Source organism: Notolepis coatsorum (assembly GCF_963971535.1).
Source record: "Notolepis coatsorum genome assembly, chromosome: 6".
Lineage (NCBI taxonomy): Eukaryota > Metazoa > Chordata > Actinopteri > Aulopiformes > Paralepididae > Notolepis > Notolepis coatsorum.
The window spans coordinates 167,035,414-167,061,906 of NC_140170.1; the positions used below are offsets into that span (position 1 = coordinate 167,035,414).

Below are 26,493 nucleotides of genomic sequence, written 5' to 3' on the forward strand. Positions count from 1 at the left end.
TTCCGGCTCTGTTCACACTCCAATAAAAGCCACAGTGCTTTTATTAATAAATTGGGCTGTTTTTGTGCAAGTCGTCTGTGTGAAGGGAGAACAGAGGTACTGATGGGGATGAGTGTAATGTGCACTCTAGCCAACGCTGACGGGGGATGAATCAATACAAGCAGGAGAGAGAGAGAGAGAGAGAGAGAGAGAGAGAGAGAGAGAGAGAGAGAGAGAGAGAGAGAGAGAGAGAGAGAGAGAGAGAGAGAGAGAGAGAGAGAGAGAGAGAGAGAGTTATGAGTTATGGTTTGGTTACTTAGCGGGCCTTAAAGAGCGATGACAGCACGGGTCGTCCCGAGCCTCGGGGTGCTAAAGCTTTAGGTGGGACACCTTTAGGGGGACGGGGAGGCCTGCGCATTTACAAATGTCTTACTTTCCGTATATCATCATAAGATGTTACGGCTGAAGTGATGAAACGGGCCACAAAAGTGAGCGAAGGTCAAACCCTGAGAGATGGACGGAGACACACACACACACACACACACACACACACACACACACACACACACACACACACACACACACACACACACACACACACACACACACACACACACACACACACACACACACAAGGAAGGACAAAGCAGTCTGGAGGTAGAGAAAGAGAGATAGCTTTACTATAAAGAAGGCGCCTCTAGCAGAAGTTGCAACATTTCATCATACACGCATACACGGTGAATATATTAATTATGCCATTTTTCTGTCGATTAGATGTACCTTACAAAAGCCGTTTTCATTTTGCGTGTAGAAGCAAGACTTTGACAAGCTGCTTTGATACACATATTTCAATTCATAAAAAATAAAAAATAAAACAGAAGCTCCAATTTCTAAATTGTTGTGTGTGCAAGAAAAACCCTAGTTGCTTTTCTTTTTCTCTTTGCAGCATTTAAAACAAACGGAACACAGAGCTGTTAAAATTCATACAGACACTCTTATGATTTATCTTCCGTTGAAAGGTGGTTTTGTATTCGTGGGGGGTGGGGTGGGGCAACGCAGACAATGAAAACAAAATGGAGGCACCCGGCTCTCGAATTGACGTGCACGAACAAAAAAAAGCAAAAGAGGTAAGAAAGCTGTGTGTATTTAAGCCAATATGCATCATTTCTCTTTTCATTTGTCGTCGTTATATAGCCAGTTCACTAATGTCCCCCACGGGCATCCACTCGAGGGAAACAAAAAGAAAAAGGCAGAGGGGGTATACATTTCCACACCAGATCTCAAAATAACTAAAAACAAACAAAAAAACAACAACTCCAAGGAGAAAGTTCATTACCAAAAGTTCCGATTCCACCGTCGCGTTAGATTCGTTTTTTCTCCCGTTGGTTTGCGGATGGAGGAGGAGGAGGAGGAGGAGGAGGCGGGGCGCGGTGGCGTTGTGATGTAGCATGTCTCTTGCCAGCCCTTTCCTCAGCACCTGTGTTCTGCGTGTTTTACGTTAGCCAGACATCTGTGCGCGGTGCTAGAGAGCGACTACCCCGGGGTCACGGTGAGCTTAACGTCGACGCCGGAAAAGAAAAACAAAGCAAACAAATGATTAAAACTAAAGAGGATATTGCTTTTGAAGTTCTGGAGATAGAAATGGGATGGTGGGAGGGATGGGGCTCGGGGCACGAGTTGGAGCCAAGAGTGTATGTGATTTTATGAATCGGACATCTCTTCGAATTACGTGGACGTACCAAGGCCTAAATCCATTGCTTTCAAAATGGCCGCCAATCACCAGGAATTCGTACCAGCAGGCATGTTAGGTGAAAGGCAAGATGGAGGAGACGCGGGTTTGCACGGCCTCCGAGAGGAAGTCTTGAGAGAGGACGACACCATAGAACAGCGAAAGAGGACAATTAGTCTTCTGATAACCTCGGCGAACGCAAGTTGTTGTTTTTTTTGTCTTTTTTTTTTTTTTTTACCAGCGCAGAGTTGCTACAACAGTATAGTCAGGAGCACTTACGTCTTATTTACATCATAGAGCATCTAATGTATACCTCTTTCACAACATATATCTCAAACCATGATCAAACAAGTGACTGATAGACTAGCCACAGCCCATACAATATAATACAGACAATGTCAAAGCTATAAGGGCCAAACACAGAGTCAGTGATTTCTTGTTACATCTTTTTAAGAGTGCAAATGTTACTCAAAGCTACATTACAAAGGTGCCCCGACACGGATGCACCCGTCACGTTTTGCTCGGTGGATAGATTTGTGATTATTTTCCCCTCATTCCAATAAAGCATTTTTTGTTATCTTTTTTTTGGAAATGATTAAATATTTACAAAGACTTTTTTTTCCTTTTTTCTTTTTTTTAAGGACCCCATATATATGCCAAATAAATAAGCGTCGATATTCAATTTGTGTCGTGTGTAAAAGTTAGATTCAATAAAATGGAAATACCGACATGGATTAACAGTTAATACAACATGAACACTAGGAGGAGCAGCACGATGGAGAATATAAAGATGACCTTTCTTAATGGACGGTGTTGGTTTGTTCATCCACAGCAGACGAGCCAATCGCCATGGAAATTACATTAACATGTTTTTAATGCATCTCATAATCATCAAAGACAGATTCAAGGTGATCTTCTTGATTGTGGCGTCTTCGTCTCTCGTTGTGAAAGAACAAAATTCAGTTGGTCAAAGGAAATAAAATTGTGTTATGACAAAACAATTGATAAATCAAGGTACTATATTAATACTATCCACATGTAATAAATAGAAATATAAAATAAATATCTGAAATACAAGGAGACCTCCGATTGCTAAAAGGTCAGTGGTTAAGATCTATTTGATTTTAGCGTGGGAGGGTTAAGTAGTGCAGTTTAAGTAAAATGTTTTTTTGAGTGTCAAAAGTTCATGTGGTGAAACCAATGAGCTCTCATTGGAAACTGACCACACACACAAAATAAATACAATGGAATAACCAACTCATTCAATGCCAATATATCAACCAACCAACAACATGATTCACATGACAATAACGATGTAACAGGACAGGAGGAATATGTAGATACAAAAAATATTGTTAAAGTTTTTTCTTAGTTCATTGATGTTTTTCTTTCTCTTTCTCCCTCTGTGGAAATCATTAAAAAGTTGACCCAAAAGATTTAATTTAATTTCATTGTGATTGTAAAATTATATATACTGTACAGATACAGCTCTTCAGACTCGAACCTCCACTGCTCCTCTACCGCTCCTCCACCACTCCACGGGCCAAACTGATTTTGTGACTCCTATTGTTCTGGACCGGGCCAGATTTCACACCTCCACTGCCTCCCACAGTGTATCAGGCTTGGGAGACTTTTTCATCTTACATTTTTATTCATCCCAAACGCCCCAGCTCCATCAGATTCCTTCGCTTTTTTCACTGTTTACTTATCATGCATTGCAACACTAATATATGGGCAGTACCCCAAGTCAGACTGCCCTGAACCCACTTATTAAAAATGATCTTGGGGGTCTGAGGGCAGGGGTACCCTCCCTTTGTTCTCTTGGGGGCCCAGGGTCAGCTCAGTCACCCCAGAAATATAACACCTGAGTGCTAGTTCTAAAGTGGTAGAACGGTGGTACAAGAGCAGTAGAAGAGCTCCGAATCTGAAGAGCTTCATCTGTATATATATATATATATATATTCCATGCTGCAAAATTTCGAAAACTTCCAAAGATTCTATACCTGGCCCTAATGCTGCCTTTATCATCTGTGTTGGCAGATGATCTAATCGTCAGATCTGATCCCGAAAACTAGTGAGAAACTAAGCAGATCAAGCTAACAGGGGTCGCAGCCTCTTAGCCTGCATGCTAACCAGGAAGTAGCGTACACAGAGTGACAGTCACAGTGACGATGGATAGACTGAATGGACTGTGGTCTAAACCCCCTCTCTCCGCTGCCTCTCCTTCGTCTCTTGCACTAAGATACTACCATGCTTAAATGATATTCATATATATTTTTTAACATTGTTTATCTTTTCTTCTTTTTTTTTCCGACATAGTAGTGCTTGGTGCTATAAACAGAAATGACTTTGCTAGCGGCGGCCATTTTGAATATCTGCATTTCAACATGGGATTGGAGGTGAGAAGAAAAGATAACAAATAAACATGAACCACAGTATGAAAGGCAAAGTGAACGACCGCGTGTCATTTAGCTCAAATTAACCTGTGCGAATGAACAATGAATAAGAAAACCAAAACGTCCATTTACGCTAACCAGGCTTAACTTAAGTATGGAGGTGGTGGTAGTGCATAGTTTTTGCAGGGGGCACTTAAATGTGTGCCAGGACTGTATACAGCATTTAAATTCAATGACTCGTCTACCAGCTGTGGGGGGAGGGGGGGAAATCTCTCATTGCGGAAATATCAATATGATAAACATATCTGCCGGCATCCTGCTGAGTTGGTGTTCTGAAGCTGATATGTTACAGGACAGGGTCAGCGGGACAGGGGTCAGGGGTCTACGTGCACTGCGATGCTAGCTAGCAACACAGAGCTGTGAGTGGTGGTGGTGGTGCAGTCGGGAGGAGAGCGAGAGGGAAGCGGGAGGATGTGTTTCGTAACGGAAACTAACCGAAAACAAAACAATATCTCTAGAGACAAAAAAGAAGAATGCTTGTCACCGCCTCCGTACTCCGAAAGCCGCACCCCCCCTCCGAAGGCACACTTAAAAGTCTGTGTGGGTAGGGGGGCGGGTGGAGCGTAGAGGAAAAACTAGCACTGTTCAGTATTTCCAAACTTCACCTCGACGGGCCGGTTTCTTAAGAGCCGTAAACGGAAAGAAAATCAAATAAAAATCAAGGCTTGGCTCGCCGCGCCGCTCCTCCCCCGTGTCTCCAGAGGAACGGCTGCTCCCGGCGCGGTCGGTCGCCGCCCAAACAGTCTTTACTCAGGTGTGTTTTCCTTTGTGTGTCTCGTGTCTCATATATTCATATACAGTATTTATATATTTGTTGTGTGTGTGTGTGTTTGTGTGTATGAGTGTTGTGGTCGTGGTAGCACCCTCTCACCCTCTAGAGGGACGCTACTCAGTCCCCCGGGGGTTTGGGGGGTGGGTGGGTGGGGACAGGCGGTGCTTGGTGAGGGGCTATGCCAGCGAGTAGATGGCGTTGACGGGCGAGGTGGCCTCGGAGCTCTCGTTGCCCTCCGTCTCGTCCTTGTCCTTCTTGACGGTGTACTGGCCGATGAAGGAGCCGTCCTCGTTGAACTGGCCGTCGCCCCCCTCGCCGTAGTCCACCAGGCTGTCGTCGCTCTCCTTCTTCTCCATCGACCCCTGGCTGCCCTGCAGTGGCTTGTTGTCCTCGTCGCTACTGCGGAAGACGGGAGAGCGGAGAGAGACAAGAGGTTAGGACCGCGTTTTTTTTTCCGTGACGCCGTTTTTTAGGCGGCGTCGGTTGTGACCTTACCGTCCCCCTCCCCTCCCGGGGGCTGTCAGTGTGAGATTAAGAGCGGGAGTGAAGGATTAAAGATGATGCAGGTAAAGGAAACAACTGTTAGGAAGGAAAAAGATTCAACTCTTTTGACGTTTTCTATTGCTATTGCTTTATTGAAACGGCCCAATGTCACTTAGGCCGGCATGGGCTGGAAGACACGTCTCACTTCTATCAGTTTCTTTTCCTTCAGGTTTGCCATGAGCTATAATAACAACTCTACTGATTGCAACAGCTGCCCAGGTGCACAGAAGCTTGCTGCTTTTCAAAAGCCCAGCTGTGTTTTAACTTCGTAAAAAGCACCATATATGCACCTCATCTTTATCGGGAGAGCTGTATGCTTGCTGCCCTTAAAATGCGCAAACCCAACACATTCTCATACACATGCTGTTGACTGCAGGCCATGTTCTGACATGAGATCTGAGCAGCGAAACTCTTATCAACGTGTGCACAAATAACATCACGGGCAGGCGCCTGAGATGTTTGTGCAAAAGCGAAAGTTTCCGCATCTGCTTTATCTCAATTCAGAACATGGCTGGATGTCTCCTACTTCCTCCTGGGAGAGAAGTTCATGCATAGGGGAGAAAACAAGGAGGCTACTGTATCGACCAGCATTAGCTTTCTAGTCTCAGGACAGGCAAGTAGCAAAAGAGCAGCGAAGGCATTTCCAAGGAGCATGGAGAAGGATGCAAGGTTATACCCTTCCACAGTTCTTTTTCTCCATCATGTTCGGAGGAAGTGTATTTCTCCTCACTGCTCAGTTCTCCCGCATGGTTTATACAGAAGTCAGAATCTTTCACCCGTCAGTGTAGCACAATATTTATTTTTTTGGAAATCGTCATGCTCCATGCTGAAACACCATTTAAAACCAGACACCGGGATCCACGAGGAGCATCGCATAGCGGCAAACGCGGAGGCGTCTGAACCTTTCTCGACAGTTCAAAACCCCCAGCAATTCCATTTCAACCCTCGACAAAAAAACGAAACCCAAAGACACACAGTATTTATTCTCTCCAAACACTGTATCTGTACCTCAGTCTAGATCAAGAGAGAGAAGAGTTAAGTAATAAAAGAATGAGAGAAGGGTTTCGATAACACAGAGACAGGAGAGCTTGTGAGTCAAGAGATGAGATGTTTACATGTCGATGAGAAGAAACTGGACGACTGTGCGGGGGAGGGGTCTCACGTTTTAATCGATCGATACGAACCGCTTGCGTGGCCGCCGGTGTGCGTACACGTGACGAGGAACAGGCGCTCTGTGTGTGTAGGTGAGAATGGTGGACGGCACAGACTCCTGTGCTAATCTCCTTACGACCCTTAAACTCGCTGAGATCTACTGTGCAATAAGGGGGAGCAGCGGAGCAGCCGGTGAATGCGGAACGCGGGCCCCTCGGCTGGATATCTTCAGAGAGAGAGAGAGAGACTGTGCGTTTAAAAGTAAATCAAAAGGACATATCTCTCCGCATGCCGCTGAAATTCTCAGAGATTAGATCTCCCAGCGCGGCTAATTAAATAAATCTGGCCGAGAGACACGTTTTTCCGCCCTCGTGTCGCATTCACCGAGCATTCATTTGTTGTCCGTATCGCACCAGCGACGTCAGTGAGTCAGAGGGTTTTGAGAACGAGCGAGAGAGAGAGAGAGAGAGAGAGAGAGAGAGAGAGAGAGAGAGAGAGAGAGAGAGAGAGAGAGAGAGAGAGAGAGAGAGAGAGAGAGAGAGTAGCTCTTTGAAATCAAAACGCCGTCAGAATGAGAGAGTGCGGAATCGGATTCAATTATCTGATTAGGTGATCTTTTTTCTTCTTCTTCTGAGTCAAGGAGCAAAAGGTGTGGAAAGTAACTCGGGGAGAACGAGAGCGAGGATTCGGGTGACCTCGTCCGCATGACAAGATTCGCTTTCCCGCCTGTGGCATGTTCCGAGTAATCTCCTGACAACAAAACTCTCAGCAAACATACCGTGAACTATGGAGGCTGAGGGAAATCAATAGCAGGAATGTCAAGGGTTTCCTAGCTTTCCACCTCAGAACTCCCCGGACTGATAAAAAAAAAAAAAAAAAAGGCTGATTAAGGATTGAACCGGTTTTGGGATTGGTTGGGATTTTGTCTTGTGAAATTCATAACAGAGTAGTTTATGTCTAATGCGTGGCTTTGAGTAGATATCGATCGATTAAAACCCACTGCTGCTGAGCGATAGAGAATGCGGGGGGACAAGGCGCAGAACTCTGGCAAGAGTTTCAGGAGACTCCTCCCCTTTCATACCTTTCGGAAGATCTTTTGGACCAATGGGAAAAGAAAGACGACAGAAAAAAGACAAAGGACATGGACATAAGGTGTGGTAGGACAGACATGAGAGACACAGATGGGTAACAGACAGTCATGCTGAAGAGGAAAGCAGATGTGAACTGGAGATACAAGAAGATGTGTGTAAAGAGATGGGGTTACTGTATGTGGTGTGTGTAGATGTGTGCATGTGTGTGTGTGTATGTGTGTGTAAGTGCTGCCTTTGGTTAAAGCATTTAGATGTTCGTATCTTAGCGAGACTCAAGAACAAATGCATTCAAAGTCATAACTCTTAAGACATCAAACTCAGAAAGTAAAAGCATGAACATAGGATTAAAAAGAGAACACAGAGGGTATCAAAACCAAACAGTAAGACACACGGTTAAGAGGTTTCCATAGGATAAATGGAGCATTTGTGACTCTGAGGTCTTGAAGACGATTGTGCATAGCAGCCTGGCATGCGTCAGGGGTGGAGGGGGGGGTACGACGGGGGTACAGCGAGGCCCAAGATAACACTCGATTGAAATGAACACATAAAAAACCTAATAATAATAATCCTGTGGCCTTCTACATGTAGGGGGACAAAACTGAAACAACTGGGTCCTTTAGTGCAAACTGTGTATAATCAAATTATGCTAAATCACTCCTGTGCTATTTATCTGTGTATCCTTTCTAAGAAGATGAATAAAAAAAAAAAAAAAATGGATAAACAGAAGTGGAAGGTCTGCACAGAAGCAATTCTCACCGTAAGCATGGGACCAAGACATATTTTGATTGCCCATTAAAGGGGCACTTTGCAAAAAAGCAATACTGATTTATGTTGCACATTTCACACACATCCAAAACATTCATTTAGTTTGACAGTTATTGAGAGTAAATGAGTTTGAATATGGCCACCAGTGATGTCATCGGGGACATTGAATCCTCATGTTGTGTTAATTACGGCTCAATTAAATGATAAAGTAGCAGTCCCTTTTTAAGACATGGTGTTGCTATAAAAAAAGATTTCTATCTACATACTTTCACGGAGCTGTAATTAAACACAAGGATTCAATGTCCCCGATGACATCACTGGTGGCCCTATTCAAACTAATTTACTCTCAATAACTGTCAAACTAAATGAATGTGTGCAAAACCGTGTGATTATGTGCAAAATAAATCAGCATTGTTTTTTTGGTGAAGTGCCCCCTTTAATGGGCCAATTAAAATGTTTTCCAGTCCCATGCTAGAGGCATACAGGGTGGCCATCGTGTTGCTAGGGCATTAGCATAAAAGTCTGTCCCTGTCCTGCAGCATGTCCTCCAAATGTTCTCCGGTTGCTCCTCAATCAATTCCTTGAGGGCGTCAAACTGTGGCCGCTCCCACCCCACCAAACCAAATTGATTTCCCCCGTCGTTTTGCACCTCTTGCACCTGGACGGCGAGTGCCTTTTAAATGTCAGCTTGGCGGAGGGGAAAACAAAGCAATTAACCTAAAAAAAATAAAAAAGAGGCTCTGGTGTGCTTCTTTTAAGATCACTACATGTTTTTGTTGGGTTACTTGATCCGTGAAGACTGTTGATGTCTTTCTGCGGACAGATACCTCTCTCTGGGACAGATACCTCTCTCTGGGACAGATACCTCTCTCTCTGGGACAGATACCTCTCTCTGTGGGACAGATACCTCTCTCTCTGGGACAGATACCTCTCTCTCTGGGACAGATACCTCTCTCCGGGACAGATACCTCTCTCTGTGGGACAGATACCTCTCTCTCTGGGACAGATACCTCTCTCCGGGACAGATACCTCTCTCCGGGACAGATACCTCTCTCTGGGACAGATACCTCTCTCTCTGGGACAGATACCTCTCTCTCTGGGACAGATACCTCTCTCTGGGACAGATACCTCTCTCTGTGACAGATACCTCTCTCTGGGACAGATACCTCTCTCTGTGACAGATACCTCTCTCTCTGGGACAGATACCTCTCTCCGGGACAGATACCTCTCTCTGGGACAGATACCTCTCTCTGGGACAGATACCTCTCTGGGACAGATACCTCTCTCTCTGGGACAGATACCTCTCTCCGGGACAGATACCTCTCTCTGGGACAGATACCTCTCTCTGGGACAGATACCTCTCTCTCTGGGACAGATACCTCTCTCCGGGACAGATACCTCTCTCTGGGACAGATACCTCTCTCTGGGACAGATACCTCTCTGGGACAGATACCTCTCTCTGGGACAGATACCTCTCTCCGGGACAGATACCTCTCTCTGGGGGTCTTTTACAGTTAGAAGTTTGAAGCGAGGGTCTTCAATCTGGGTTCAGAGTTCTGAGAGATAGGCAAAATGCACACGGTCCAAAATCCAACGCTGTCATATTGTATTGAGATGAATGGATCTGTGTAATTACTCCTCGACTGAAGCCAGTGAAAGCTGCTTTCTAAATATATCCGGAGAGAAATTAGCTTCATTCCTCACTGCGTGGAGCGTTGGCACCATGGTCTGTGCTCTTCAGTTGAGCCTTGGGACGCTTATGTCCTCCTCACACATTCATCTATATTTCAGCTACAGGCGAGACCAAAGCTTTGATTAGCCTAGTTTGCTCAATATTAGCACAGGGTTCCCACACAGCCCTGAACAGTCTTAGTGGTGGCGTTGTTAGCCCTTCTCTTGAGGGGCTATTGTCAGCTATTTCAGTTGTTTAGCCCTCGGCAATACAGATTCTAGTTCTCACTTTTTGTGTTGCAGAATTTATGTATTGCCAGGTCAATAGAGGCCCGTACCATTAGTGGAAAATATGGTTATTTTCTGCAGACTACCGCCATTGGCTTCCAGTGGATCTGAATCTTTTATCTTAGACACCCCATAAACTGAAGAAAGTCACCACATTTGACTGAAATGTCACTTGTTTTGTGACAGGTTTTGCCATTGTGTTATTATACACTATCTAAGGGATTCCTCTTCTTCCTTTTTTAGACACTGTATTAAAGGGATATTTTGGGTTTTTGGACATTCAATTGTATTAAATACTTGCCAGTATTGCAGTGGATGCAAAGCTCAGTTGGGTTCCAAGTGAACCGAGAAGCTTTTGTCAGGCAGTAAATGGCAGAAACTGGGTCACAAAACCAAATAAGGTTGAATACACACTGAAACATGCAAGCAAAGGAAGGGTTACCCATTTCCAACACAGTCCTCCAGCATTTTGAAACATCTGATACCGTGTTACCTGTGAACCGGCTCCAGAAACAAAATAGCACCAAGTTATAGAAGAATGTGAAATTCTGGAGGACCATAGTTTTGTGTTGGAAATGGGTAACACTATTGCCTGCATGTTGTGATGGATTCAAATATTTAGGTTTTTAGACCCTGTTTGCTTTCCGATGAGCTTGGAACCCAGCCAGAACTCCCGACCATGGTAGCTCTGCTTCGACTATACTGTACTACTGGCAAGTATTTCATACAACTTAATGTTCAAACACCTGGACTATCCATTTAAAGCACAATGGAGAAACTTTGCTGGGGGGAAAAACAAAACAACGTAACCCTTTTCATGAGAATACAGTAAATGCGCCTCAGATGTCAGCATGGCCTTTTAGTGAAATGTGGTGAAATGGGTTTAGGTGGTGTTTAATTAAGACAGGTTTTCAGATACACTGGGAGCCAATGGCAGTGGTAAATCGGCAGAAAATAACTACCACATTTTTCAGTAACGATTAAATATCATGGAAGAAATCAAGGTAAGAATGACTTAGAACCCACGTGTCAAAACCACTGGTATGATCCTTTAAGCCTAGTAGCTCTGGTCCTTTAAGCCTAGTAGCTCTGGTCCTTTAAGCCTAGTAGCTCTGGTCCTTTAAGCCTAGTAGCTCTGGTCCTTTAAGCCTAGTAGCTCTGGTCCTTTAAGCCTAGTAGCTCTGGTCCTTTAAGCCTAGTAGCTCTGGTCCTTTAAGCCTAGTAGCTCTGGTCCTTTAAGCCTAGTAGCTCTGATCCTTTAAGCCTAGTAGCTCTGGTCCTTTAAGCCTAGTAGCTCTGGTCCTTTAAGCCTAGTAGCTCTGGTCCTTTAAGCCTAGTAGCTCTGGTCCTTTAAGCCTAGTAGCTCTGATCCTTTAAGCCTTGTAGCTCTGGTCCTTTAAGCCTAGTAGCTCTGGTCCTTTAAGCCTAGTAGCTCTGGTCCTTTAAGCCTAGTAGCTCTGGTCCTTTAAGCCTAGTAGCTCTGGTCCTTTAAGCCTAGTAGCTCTGGTATTTTAAGCCTAGTAGCTCTGGTCTTTGGCTCAGAGCCAAGAGGGTGACATGTCTAATGCAGTCTACACTTTTAAATGTTGAACTGCTGAACTGTGATGAGACAATAAGTGAACAGTTTTGAAAGTCTTGGTCTATTCTAGTAATAGCAAGCTATATTTAAACAATTATACCTTAAAGGGACAATTCACAATTAGGGTGAAATTGGAAACAGGGTGCAGTATGTCTGCCGTCACGTTTGACAGCCCCAAGGAAGTGACCACTGGCAGCTGTGTCCTAGCTATCCCTATCTGGGAAACCTGCTGCTATTTCAAAGTGCTGTAGTGTCTTCTAGTTCTCGGACTAGAAGATCTCGCTGGCGGCTTTTGGTCCGTCTTCAACTTCAATTAACCCCCCGAAACTAAAGAGCGGGTGAAACGCTGTGTCCTGACCTGAGGAGACTAAAGAGGCAGGTGACCTGAGGAGACTAGATGTTCACTACCTGCACTCTCTGGTGCCTGAGAACATCATTCAGGTTGACACCCAAGGATACCATTTAAAGGTAGAATCTGTAATGCCGTCAAACAGCGACCTCTAGGTAAAAGAGCCCCTGTTGGTATTGCACTTTGTTGAAAGACATTGTTTTGGTCTGGCTGGTTCGTAGGGTTCCACAAGTCTGCTCTGAACTTAGGGGGAAAACTGCTGGAATGACCTCCGCCTGACTCTGAAGCTGAAGGTTCGTCCTTCTCTTGCTGAATTTAAAAGTTGCATCTCCGACCACCGTGTGTGCCGACTTGTAGCTGATTTTATTGTTCATTCTCTTTGTTGTGCCTTGATGTGTGTATGGAGTTGCTGATAACTGTGTCTTTGTTCTGTAAGTTCGTCATCACTGTAAATGAGGGTAACCTCAGTGTCTCACGAGTTGAAATAACGGTTTGAAATGAAATGAAACGTGTGGGTTGGGAGTTTTAGTAACTTATTACACTGTGAGTGTCTCCAGACCTCTCCTGGCAGAGCCTGAGGTGGGGCCAGCAGTAGCACCCCTCCCCCCACTCCTATCCCCACTCAACTCCAACCCAAACATCAGACCAGAAGAAGAAAAAGTAAACAAAGTGCAATACCAAGCAGGACTCTTGTTGCCTAGAGGTCGCTGTTTGACAACATGACAGATTCTACCTTCAAGCTTCCACTCTAGTAGCAACCACCCCCGAGTCTCGGAAGGGGGGGCGGGAGGGGTGTGGTGGTGGGGGGGGAGGTGGGGGAGGTTGAGGACCTGTCCCTCCCCGACCCTCATCCCGACATGCGCAGGCCGAGAGGGGATGCCGTGCCGAAACCACAAAGTACCTGTTTTCGTTTTCGTTTTCGTTCTCATTTTCGTTCTCATTTCCGTTCCTGTCAAGGAACCAAATCGGCGTGGTGGGAGGGAGAGAGAGGGAGCAGACGTGAGGAGGGCGAGAGAACGTGCAGAGAGAGAGAGAGAGAGAGGAGAGAGAGAGAGAGGAGAGAGAGAGGAGAGGGGAAGAGAACACACACATGGAGACACACACAAACAATACAACATCGACACGCACATGCACACGCTCAACCACGATCACACACACACACATATACACAAACACACACACCACATATACACAAACACACACAAAACATGGATACACACACAGTATTAGCGGACATGAGGGATTAGTGCCTGAGCGGTTTGAGGTGCGTCAGAAACACAGAGAGCGCCGGCTTAGCGTTGACCTTCGCTGGAAAGAGAGGGACGGTTGAGTATAAATATTAATAAACACATTATTGATGAGCAAACCAAACAAGGGGGCCCCGCACAGCGAGAAACGCACAAATCACAGAGCAGTGAGCATAACAACATACAGCACGACCCAGGCAGACCATAATAAGCGCTGATCACACCTCGGTCCCCAAAAATAACCCTCGCATACAAACAGATGCGGCAGTCTTTTTTCGTACTGACGCCATTGCAGGCTTTATTGTGAGAATCAGTAGTCTGTCCTGTGTGTTGGCGCTTGTGTCGCTGTTGCTTCAGGGTAAACACAAAGAAAATGATACAGGTTAAAATAACTCACTGTGGCTATACTGTAAGTGTGTCTATTGCGCTGTATGTATAACCTTTGAGGCTGGCTGTATATATATATATACTAGGGATGCTTGATATTGGCTTTTTTACCGATACCGATATACCGATATTGTCCAACTCTTAATTTCCGATACCGATATCAACCGATATCAACCGATACCGATATGTGCAGGGTTCCCCCCCCCAATTTTTTTTATAATTTCAGGTAATTAACATTACATATCTCTTGTTGTGGAATTAACACAACATTATGCATACTTTTGACAATAAATAAAATCAGAATTTGTTCTTACTTGCTTGCCTGGGTAAATAAAGGTTATAGAAATGTTAAAAAAATATATATATATTTGAAAACCGATACCGATATTTTCCGATATCACATTTTAATGCCGATATCGGCCGATAATATCGGTAGGCCGATAATATCGGACATCCCTAATATATACATATAGTATATATAGGACTGCCCCCTCTCAGTCAATGAATCAGTTTGGTCTTAGTTGACCAACAATTTCTGAGTCAGTTAGTTGATTTTTTCTAAAGTGCTTTGGATACAAAGCAGTCCATTTTGTGTAGAGAAATTGGTGGTGTGAATTTTTAAAGGTTGCCTAGCAACCGGAGAGTTTTACAAGAAGAAACGCAACAGAGACACGAACCCAAACGTACTATGCTAGACCATGGCTCGCCCCAGCCAGGCTGAACTATAGCTAACGGAGACATGGCAGTATTAGTCCACTACGAATGTCCTTAGTCCAGGACAGCCCCAATATATCCAGTTGGTGTAGTGATAGTTGAGTAAAGAGCTGGGAGGACACTGCTACAGTATATGGTGGCTGTGGAGGCTGCAAGCAGAACAGTACCCTCACCTGGTTGGTGGGTTTGTCCGTACAGCAGTAATAGAAGATACCAGCACTCACAGATACCGCATTGACCCGAATATAAAACAACCCCTTTAAACTATTTCTTTTTTTTTTAGAAAGAATTTATTTTTGTAGCCTATCTGACTGGAACGTACCAGTAATACCAACACATTGAATAAAACAAGGTAGCTATATATATATGCATCTTTTAAATAAAAACTGTCTTGTTTACATAGTTGTTTTAGATTAAACAACATTTAAAATGCATTATTTCTGACATCATTTATAGCTCAAAGTGAAAAATCTATATTTCCTAAATAAATAAATAAATACAACGTAGGTTATATTTCAATTAGACTGCCTCATTGATTTATAACTCCTTCCTCAGTCCTGACCTTGGGCTTCTCTCAACGCCCTGAAACCTAACGATGAGCCGGTGGATCGTCCCACATTAGCATCACTGTCTTGGGCTCCGTCTTTAAGCTCGCAGCGAGCCACTTCCATCCTATTAATCTTGAGATTGCAAGGAATCCATTGATACCAAACACACTCTAAATATCGCTCCAACGTGTCAAGTCAGAAATATCGCTCTTTACTGCCAATCTTTAGAACACAAAATATAAGAAGATCTCACTGGGGTGTCATTTGCAGCAACAAACGCCATCTTATATCCGGGACAATGCGGTAATGTCCTAAGAGTGTATATTATTTCAATGGACGGGCAGCAGGATGGTAACTGACTTCATCAGTGTGAAAATGGTATCCTGCAACTCCAGCAGGCCACAATTTATATACAGTATATTCCAATAGAAACTAGGCAGATGTGGTCTATATACCAGCATATATCCTCCACCACACCACTGTCTACAGTAGAGCCTTGTTGTCTACTGATGCTGTTTGTTTCATCGACGGCATTAAAGGTGGAGTATGTAACATTGTCAAACAGCAAACTCTGAGAGTTTAGTAACTTATTTCACTGTGAATTTATCCAGACCTCTGTTGCCTGAGGTGTGGCCAACAGTAGCAACTCCTCTCAATACTAAGTGGGGCCCTTTCACCTAGAGGTCGCTGTTTGACGGAATTACAGATTCTACCTTTAACCCTGTCACTACCACACTACATAAGGTTAACCCTTTCACTACCACACTACAGACGGTTAACCGTCTGTAGTGTGGTAGTGAAAGAGCTAACCTTCTGTAGTGTGATAGTGAAATGGTTAAGCCTTTTTTTAGTGCGGTAGTGAAAGGGTTAAAGGGCTGAGGGTACAGGTGAGCAGGATAACCCTTTCACTGCCACACGACATAGAAAGGGTTAACCCGCTGTCGTGTGGCAGTGAACGGGTTAACCCTCTGTGTATTGTCGCAGTGAAAGGGTTAACCGTTTTGGTAGTGCGGCAGTGAAAGGGATAATTACTAGATGATTACAAACCGTCCTGTCAGTACAGTCAGTGTGACTACCAGGTACATGAATGAATGGCTGCAGCGCTACTCAGTACCTCGCGGCACAACGGTTAGCTAAAGGTACGAGTATCAAGCCTTTTGACGATGACCTTGTTAAGCTAGCGAGTGTTACGTCTTTGACTCAGCAGGTCGAGAGTTAAACTGAGTGTTAAACAGTCGAAGAGGACGTAGAGAGAGAGAGAGAGAGAGAGAGAGAGAGAGAGAGAGAGAGAGAGAGAGAGAGAGAGAGAGAGAGAGAGAGAGAGAGCCATTGAGATCAGTGGCACCTGGGGGGAGCAAAAAACATGATCACTGTCACCAATGTACAGTAATACCAATAAAGTACACATACAACCCTAAAACTACACCTGTTTCTAAATAATCTTTCAATTATCCACTTTATATATAAGCCTAGCAATGAACACACGTCTTTATCTTTCTAAAATGAAGCCCTATTCGTACTGGACTAGTATTACCTGGGAACCTCTCTCCTCACTTGATATGTCTGGCTAGACATACTGAACAAACTAACGCAGCTCAACCTGGCATTATACTGCACTACGGACGGACCAAGGTATTATACTGTAGTTAGTAAGAAAAAAATTATAATAAACTGAAACTATATTGTAGAATAAAAACTATAATATATATACATAAAATGTCTAGTTTTAGTCAATTTGGTGCAAATGTTTTGTATTTGTATGTATCGAGTCTGATGTCTGTGTTGTGTTTGTATTACACAGTATCTGTTCTGTACTTCTTAAATCTTGCACAAGACCAATAGCCCCCATATTACAAAAAACTACTAAAACTAAAACCAATACAAACTAATCTAAAACTAGCAACCCCACTCTAGAAACAAACTAAAATGGAACTGAATTGAAAGCAAACATCTAAAAAAAAAAAAAACAGAACTATAATAACAAATATTATTATTTTCTTAACATACAACATTCCACTCACTCAACCATTCCTTTATCATCACATATCAAACACGGGTTTAATTCATGAATTATACAGTATGCAAACTAACCCTTGTACTATAAATTCCCTCGGATCACACAAAGACATGTTTCTAAAAGGCTAGCATCCAGACAGACACAGTGCATCCACACAAGGGTCTACTCCTGCTGGGTAATGTAGGCCAGAAGGGTCTACTCCTGCTGGGTAATGTAGGCCAGAGAGGTCTACTCCTGCTGGGTAATGTAGGCCAGAGAGCGGTCAGGACTAACTACAGTTCCACAGTGCAGTCGGACACATTGGTTTATATACACTTACTGGTAATCGAAGGATCCGTCCTCTTTCTGGTCGACAGGGTCCAAAGGGAGGTCTTTTTTATCTCGTACTGTGGGGGATAATGTAGCGTGTTAAAGAAATGCAACATTCTTCGACAGAGTTTGTGTTTATTCTCGATATATGAGAATGTCTGGATATGTTGAGTTCTCTTTTAACAGTTAAATCCTTCAGATGAAGAATCATACAAGTCCATTTCAGGTTTTTGAAATGAGTGATGTGGCTTTTTTGTAGTAGTGCAATCGATGCACAAGCGCTACTCAACGAGTCTTGAGTTATGTCCGGGTTCCGAGCTTCAGACGAGGGTCTCGAAACAGAAAGGTTTGAATCCATACCTCAGCGTGCAGACGGAGGTTTTAACCATCCACAACATAAAACAGTGGGCTCTCATTAAAACCTTTGTCTGCATGTTGATGTGTGGGCTTCTTGTTTCGAGACCCCATTTGCGACACGTAGTATGACGCTTCACCGTTCGCTCGGAACCGGGCCAGAGCTCAGACCAAGCCTGTAAGTAAGCTAATGTATCGATTACATTACTCCACTACCACTTAATGTCAAAAATCTGTACTATCCCTTTATCCCTGGATACTGTGAATAATGTATACTCAGTCGATAGTAATTATAACACTACCTCATGCATACTGCACCTTATGTGACACTGTGAATACTGTGAATATTTTTTTTCAGCTAGTTAGATAGTAAATTATATTGATCTATTTGTTTACACTGCTTGTGTTGTTTTTACTACCTGTACCACCCCCCCCCCCCCCCCCCTTCCCCCATGCTGCTATGATGCCTGAATTTCCCCAAGGGGACCAATAAAGGAATATCTTATCTTATCTTATCTTAAACAATACCTGCATATTTTTACTGATATACTACTAATATATTAATGTCTTTTGACATTAAATATTTGGTTAAATGTGTTAACCTGCATTGACCTTGTGTTCAGTATTAGTATTGGTAGCATTTTGTTAGTGTTTTGGTAGTGTTTTGGGAGCATTTTGTTAGTGTTTTGGTAGTGTTTTGGTAGTGTTTTGGTAGCGTTTTGGTAGTGTTTTGGTAGCATTTTGTTAGTGTTTTGGTAGTGTTTTGGTAGTGTTTTGGTAGTGTTTTGGTAGCGTTTTGTTAGTGTTTTGGTAGTGTTTTGGTAGCGTTTTGGTAGTGTTTTGGTAGCGTTTTGGTAGTGTTTTGATAGCATTTTGGTAGTGTTTTGGTAGTGTTTTGGTAGCGTTTTGGTAGTGTTTTGATAGCATTTTGGTAGTGTTTTGGTAGTGTTTTGGTAGCGTTTTGGTAGTGTTTTGATAGCGTTTTGGTAGCATTTTGATAGCATTTTGGTAGTGTTTTAGTAGTGTTTTGGTAGTGTTTTGATACTGTTATTAACGTTATTAACGTTCAAGTGATCTACCTACCGAGGAGTTTTGAGAATGCAGTCATGCAACCGGCACCTGGATATTACAGAAACTGGAGAACATTAATAGTACTCTGTTTTCTATTGGCCCATACATGCAATGACATCAGAACATACCTACCAATGTCAGTCTACAAGCCTTTAAAGAAAGTTAGGGTCCAGGTTTGCTATTGGAACAAGTCTGTGTTCATCTGTTGAAGTGGCTTTGAGCCCCAATGGGGCCTTGTGGCTTTTCATATTCTTTAAATATGAAAATCTTAATAAGTTAGTGAATGTGACGTTAGTTAAATCAAATAAATCAATAACCCCTTTGGAACATGTAGTTATTTACCTCTTCTTACGTTAGTGTTTACCTTAATATTTACCGGCTGTATTAATACCGATCTGCGTATTAACCTGCAGTACTTCCTCTGGGTATTTGTTTTGTTAGTAACCCTCTGTGTTAGCTGCTGTCTGGGTAGGTTTGTGAAAACACATGAGAAAATAACACAACATATGAGCCCAGTATCATCGTGCAGCTGAGGTTCACACTGCAAACCTGCTGCATCACTTCTTAAAGGAGAGTGCCAGCTATTTTAACAATTCATATCATAATGGTCTGCGCCCCAGGACAGACGCACACAACTCGCTCTTCAAATTTAGGAATAAAATATATAAGATCTCTCTTTTAAAAGGTGGAAATCAAAGAGATCAAATATATAAGATCTCCCTTTAAAGCTGGAAATCAAAGAGATCAAATATATAAGACCTCTCTTAAAAAGCTGGAAATCAAAGAGATAAAATAAATTATATAAGATCTCTCTTTAAAGCTGGAAATCAAAGAGATCAAATATATGAGATCTCTCTTTAAAGCTGGAAATCAAAGAGATCAAATACAATAAGACCTCTCTTAAAAGCTGGAAATCAAAGAGATAAAATAAATTATATAAGATCTCTCTTTAAAGCTGGAAATCAAAGTGAGAGTTTGTGATGGAGCACTGCATAAAAAAAAACACATTTGGTAAAACTCAACAAACAGCAATGTCTCTTTCCGGAAATCATGACACGGTTACTGAAGATAATCCACAGACCTCATGGTGAACAGTTTCATTGAGAACTAATTATTACATTGAAATAATTACTTATTGTCTTTTACTTTGATGTACTTTACCACTATGTACTATGTTACTATGTCTATACTACTATCAACCATGTACTATGTTACTATCCCTATACTACTACCTACTATGCTAATATGTCTATTAGGGCTGTCCCCGACTAAGGATTTGGATGGTCGACTATGATTGGCCAAAATCTGCCGTTAGTCGACTATTGGTCGACAAAAAAAAAAAATATTTAAAAAAAAAACTTAAATTTTTTTTATTTTAATTTTAATTTTTTTATCGTTCCATTTGGGCTGTGGGGGGTGCTTAATGTCTGAAGGAGTCGACTGAAGGCTTCTTGTCCTCTGCAAAAGCATGCAATTGGTCCACTGATGGATACATCTTGATATTTGTCTAGTCTAGTGTGTTCATTAGATGGGTGAAATCCTCTTTCAGTGTCTCTGTGCCTGTTTTCGTAGGCAGTTAGCCTCTGGTATGTGTGCCATTAGCGTTAGCCACGCTTCTAGGCCTCTTTTCTTTTGGAAAGAATGATTTATTTTTTTTAAATAAATAATTATTATTTTTTATAATTTGTTTTATTATTATATTCGACTAAGAGGTTGGCCAGTCGACTACGGCCCCTTTCGACGATTAGTCGACTAATCGATTAATAGGGGTCAGCCCTAATGTCTTTTTGTATTTTATTTTTTTATTATTTTTTAAACAAACACATAAACAAACATGACAACACACGATTAGATATACAAGCATTGTAAAACAGTGTACATCAGTTAACTCATCGTTTGGATAAATGTCTTATACAAGATATACCCCTAATACCTGCTATCTATTCCCCTACACACATATGCTCCTGCTCGCACCCCCTGCCCTGGACCCCCCCATGGATAATCCATCCATTATCCTTCGCTCCTACCCAAACACTACCATTAAATGCTAGCTTTTATTCTCTCCACCAGTTCTAACCACATTGTCAATTTGGATTCATTGAGACCCAAAGTTCTTGCTGTAGATATTTCTAGATAAATCACATCGAGATATGTAAGAATCCAGACCTTTCGGCAAATTTTTTCCGGTTGAAACCATCGTGATGCTATCAGTTTTTTAGCCACTGTAATACCAGCTAAAACCAATCTCTTTTGTTGTATAGGTACTGCATATTCAAAAACATCATTCAGCAGTAATATAGAGGGGTGTACAGGTATATTCAGAATTAAGAGATTTGATAATTGCTGGGTCACTTCTTTCCAGAATATCTTAACTGGTGGGCAGTCCCAGTACATGTGCATAAATGTCCCCTCGTCCCCATTTGTACATAAGGAGCATTTGGAGTCTTGTTTAAGACCCATTCTGTTCAGTCTTATAGGAGTCAAGTATGTCCTATGAATATAGTTAAGATTGATTTGTTGATGGTCCGGGTTCCTTGATGCAAGTCGAACATTTGCCCAGGCTTCTTGCCAATCAAAATCTTTTCTAGGTCTGGTATATCCCTCCTCCAAACAGATCTAGGTGGATTTTTGTTTAGGGTAAACCACCCATTTAAAACGGTTGTGTCATTCCCCCTTTTAACCTCTGACCCCTATAGCGCTGACCTGGGTATTTGCCCCCGCGACTCCTCTTGATGAAGCACACGATCAGGAGGATGAGGACGATGAGGGCGATGGCACACATCAGCCCGATGAACCAGCCCTGCGTGGCGATGTCCAACTGGTCCTTGCTGTAAGCTATACGACAAACGAAACACACACACAGACACATAGACACACACACACATACACAGAGGGAAATATTGAAGACACACAGAGAGAGGGAGAGAGGGAGAGAGAGAGGAGAGAGAGAGAGAGAGAGAGAGAGAGAGAGAGAGAGAGAGAGAGAGAGAGAGAGAGAGAGAGAGAGAGAGAGAGAGAGAGAGAGAAACAAGAATAATAATCAGTGTGTTTTCTGGGCTCGATGGTCATGGTTAACACATCAGACCGTCTATTCTCGGCGTTGACGGCAGCGCCGTACGCAGGAGAGAGTCAGAGGCGCCGTCTCATTATTTTCCACGCGGCAAAGCGGAGCCGCGAAGGATCCAGGTCGGTTGTTCTCTGTGTGAAAAGCTCTCACCTGTAACAATCAGTCAAACTGTTTCCTCACTTCACCCCCTCGGCGCACACGCTGTGTGAATCTTAACCCTTTCACTGCCACATGGCAGAAGGTCAACCCTTCGGTCGCCGCCGTCATCGGTGTGTGATAGTAAAGGGTTATTATTAACCTTCTGTCGTGTGGCAGTGAAAGGGTTAACCGGCTGTCGTGTGTGGCAGTGAAAGGGTTAACCTTCTGCTGTGTATCGTCGCAGTGAAAGTGTTAACCGTTTGGTAGTGTGGCAGTGAAAGGGTTAATAGAAGAGAAGGGGGGGGGGGGGGGGGGGGTGAGAGATGTTTATTCTCTGGGTCGATTCCACCTGATATTTGACACATTTCAGAGGATCGTGTGAAGCAGAACGCACACGTTCGCGTCGCCGTTTGACAGAAGCCGAGAAATATAAATACTTGGGAGACAGTTTGGACTGAATCTGTACGCATAATACACACAGACAATGAGGTAATGTTTCCAAACGCTGGGCGGAAGAGGAAGACAAATACATGGGGATAATCAGACGCTAGAACAGACGAGACTCCACGGGGAGATCGACACTTGGTCAAAATGGCGATAGCATCAAGAAGGACTCACACGAGGGCGGCTACGTGGCGTAGTGGGCAAGGCGCTCGGCACGAATGACGGAGACGCTGGGCTTGCCTGTTCGAGCCCAGCGCTCCACATTGCTTTCAGTTTAGCTGGTCGTTCATACTAATACACTTTGGCCGTATTAGGGGGTGGGAAACTGATGGATGGGGATCGGGCGTTGTGGACAGCGACTCCTACAGGTCGGTTGGTGCGCCTGCACAGTAGAATCAGGAAGTGTCGGGGGCAGCGTGAGCCTCCCACGCGTTACTCCTCGCCACTGAGAGATCGAGCTGCGCAGGTGAAAAGATGCGACTGCTGTTACCTCAAGTACCGGAGGGGACTTGTGCTATGTATGACTTAGTCCACATTGCAGCCGGCTTGTGGGAGGCAAGAAACAGCGTTCGTGACAGGGAGGGTTGAATTGGATGATACGAAATTGGGATGGGAGAAAATATAGAAAAATGGGAGAAAAAGTGAAAAAAAAAAAGGAAGACTCACACGATTAGAATAGTCTTCTATAGCTTGACAAACTCAACCATCACAGTAGTAAAGCACTGCTCCGGCCTGCCGGCTCGGAGAGAGCTACCGTAATGGCTAATACAGGCACAGGTTATAGCAGCACTTGGTCCCGTGTTAGCCAAACTAGATTGCGCCAAAAAACTGAAAAAGAAATAAAAACACACACGGCGACAATTCAATCCGACTTTTCGCGACAGTGAGCCGAGTGCTATAACGCCGACAGACAGAGGCTATAGCGGCCGAGAGTTGCACACCTGGCTCCGATGTGTATAAGTCCGTCTCACCTGGCCAGGTGTGGTCGTCTCACCTGCGCTGGTCTCAAAGGTGACATTTCTGCTGCTGACGTTGTGGTCCTCGTGGGAGAACACTCTCAGGCGGTACTTGGTGCCTTCGATCAGGTCCGCCACTCTAATGGGCGGGGCCGCCTGGTCGTGCTGGACCAGCCGTATGGTTTTCACTACCTCGTCGCTGCCTTGGAGATACAAGAAAGGTGCCGATCACACTCTGGGGGGGGGGGGGCGGGGGTGTCACGTTGCCACGGTTACAAAGGCTGCGTTCATTAGCAAAAAGTCACCACGATGCGCGGAGGCGGGGAGGCTTTTTCTCTCTCCGAGAGATGGTGGGGGTTACTTGAGGACAATTGAGACTGATATCAACGCAGCGCTCTCCCTCAACGTTATAACAATATAGAGTCATAATAGCACGCATTTATATGTGTGCTTTAATACATTAACGGATGAGGTTCGAGCTCTTTGGAGACCGACTTTCGCTGACTTTCTCCGTTTTCCCTCGGCTCTGAGAAAGGGTTTCTGTGTGTCGTCTCGAGGGCATACTTCTCCGGAGAGAACTCATCTAAAAGCGGACCGGAGAGGGAGAGCAGAGGTACAAAGAGCAGGTGTTCCTCCAGGCAATCGCTACGCCGTGTGCACATCGAAGTTCCACACAACTAAACTCCCCTGCAAATTGGCTGCTGGGGTCATATGTGGCCTCGGCTGGCTAGGAATTTAATGGACCATTATGGGATGTTTTAGAATACTCTGGGCGCTGTGGTAGCGAGGCGATGTTTTGTCTCAATTATCTGTAGCCCGCCCTCATCTCCGCGAGGACAAAAAAAGAGAACGGTTTGAAGCGCTGCGTCTTTCCGAGCAGAAAGACGGGTCCGTCGTCATGTGACACGGCCGACCTGTGAGCATGACTCTGATGTGACAGACAGACGGTTGGCAGAGGAGGGAGGAGGAGGAGGAGGAGGAGGAGGAAGAGGAGGAGGAGGAGGGGCGTGTGAGGTGAGATCATCATGCACCATGCGGTATGAACTCTGACCCTTTCGTGAAGGGTCACACGTAAAAGACAAAGGGTTAATAAAAGCTCATTCCAAAAGCTCAAGTGTTCGATACAGCCTCTGAAGCAGGCAGATGAAGATGATCCTTTACACGCGGAGAGGTAGCCGAGATGGAGAGCTGTGAGCCGGGGCAAGGCCAGTGTTTACCACGTCTCACATCAAACCACCCTCTCCTCGAGTCAATATGAAAGAAAACACGGTCGGAAAGACCTGGTCGGTGAAATCCCCGACGAGCAAACAATTCCACATCTTTCTCTCTCTCTCTCTCTCTTTGAGGTTTTGATTTGTGCGGCTTCTCTGAGGTCACAAAAACTACCGAGCCCTGACAACGAACCGAAGGACCTTAAAGGGCCCTACTGGTCTTATTTCAAGCCCTATTGTGCCAGAATGAATGGCAATAATCAACTAACTGAATGCCGATTGCGTTCAGACACCGCCGTGAATAACGCCAAGGAGAGGGTTAACGTAGACGATTGGCAGCGAATTATAATCGAATTATAATAAGACCGGTGTAGTCCTTTCAGAAATATACTCTACACACTGTATCCAGCAATGAGGCAGTAGACACATGCTGTAATCGAATTGCACAATGCACCTCGAGGCGAGGAGGGAGAAAGGACACTTAGAGACTCAGAGCCTCGACAACCTGAGCTCACGCCCCAATACTGTTGACATTACACTGACTAACTTTCTAATGGAACGTTATGCTGCCCCGAGCGCGGCCTCTGCTCATAGTGTTCCATCTCATCGTCCTGACGACAGGCGCTTGTGAACGGGAACAACAGGTTATAAGCAAACAAACGACGGCCAATGAGCTGTGATGGATGGCATCGCGCCATATCGGCAGGAAAGCCTCACATCGTGAGGATACTATGAGGCATCGTGAGGATACTATGAGGCATCGTGAGGATACTATGAGGCATCGTGAGGATACTATGAGCATCGTGAGGATACTATGAGGCATCGTGAGGATACTATGAGGCATCGTGAGGATACTATGAGGCATCGTGAGGATACTATGAGGCATCATGAGGATACTATGAGGATACTATGAGGCATCGTGAGGATACTATGAGGATACTGTGAGGATACTATGAGGATACTATGAGGATACTATGAAGCATCGTGAGGATACTATGAGGATACTATGAAGCATCGTGAGGATACTATGAGGATACTATGAAGCATCGTGAGGATACTATGAAGCATCGTGAGGATACTATGAGGCATCGTGAGGATACTATGAGGCATCGTGAGGATACTATGAGGATACTGTGAGGATACTATGAGGATACTATGAGGCATCGTGAGGATACTATGAGGATACTATGAGGCATCGTGAGGATACTATGAGGCATCGTGAGGATACTATGAGGATACTATGAGGCATCGTGAGGATACTATGAGGCATCGTGAGGATACTATGAGGCATCGTGAGGATACTATGAGGATACTATGAAGCATCGTGAGGATACTATGAGGCATCGTGAGGATACTATGAGGCATCGTGAGGATACTATGAGGCATCGTGAGGATACTATGAGGCATCGTGAGGATACTATGAAGCATTGTGAGGATACTATGAATCATGCAATGTTCAGACTAAACCCATGCTGTTCCTCATACATAACCAACGGCATGTCGATGGGGCTCCTGTCTGTACACGCTGACTGAGGCTCACTGAACTCTACTTTGAGTGAATCGTGATTCACCGTCAGTGAGCCTCAGTCAGCTTGTAACAGACAGGAGCTCCACCCCATCGACTTTGCTTGCACTCCCCAGGACTCTACCAATCGA

The 26,493-nt window shown here is 44.1% G+C and overlaps 1 protein-coding gene across 1 annotated transcript in view; it reads right to left on the bottom strand.

The window, feature by feature from the left end:
- Nucleotides 1-674: 674 nt before the first annotated feature.
- Nucleotides 675-26,493, bottom strand: part of nfasca (neurofascin homolog (chicken) a) — a gene marked incomplete at its 5' end in the record, with an annotated part of 79,201 nt that continues 53,382 nt past the window's right edge. The window contains 5 exons of the mRNA XM_084315814.1: nt 675-5,335; nt 17,607-17,673; nt 21,725-21,856; nt 23,665-23,829; nt 24,132-24,209. Of these exons, the coding sequence (XP_084171940.1) occupies nt 5,113-5,335; nt 17,607-17,673; nt 21,725-21,856; nt 23,665-23,829; nt 24,132-24,209 (665 nt within the window). The 3' untranslated portion in view covers nt 675-5,112. The remainder of the gene's footprint in view (nt 5,336-17,606; nt 17,674-21,724; nt 21,857-23,664; nt 23,830-24,131; nt 24,210-26,493) is intronic.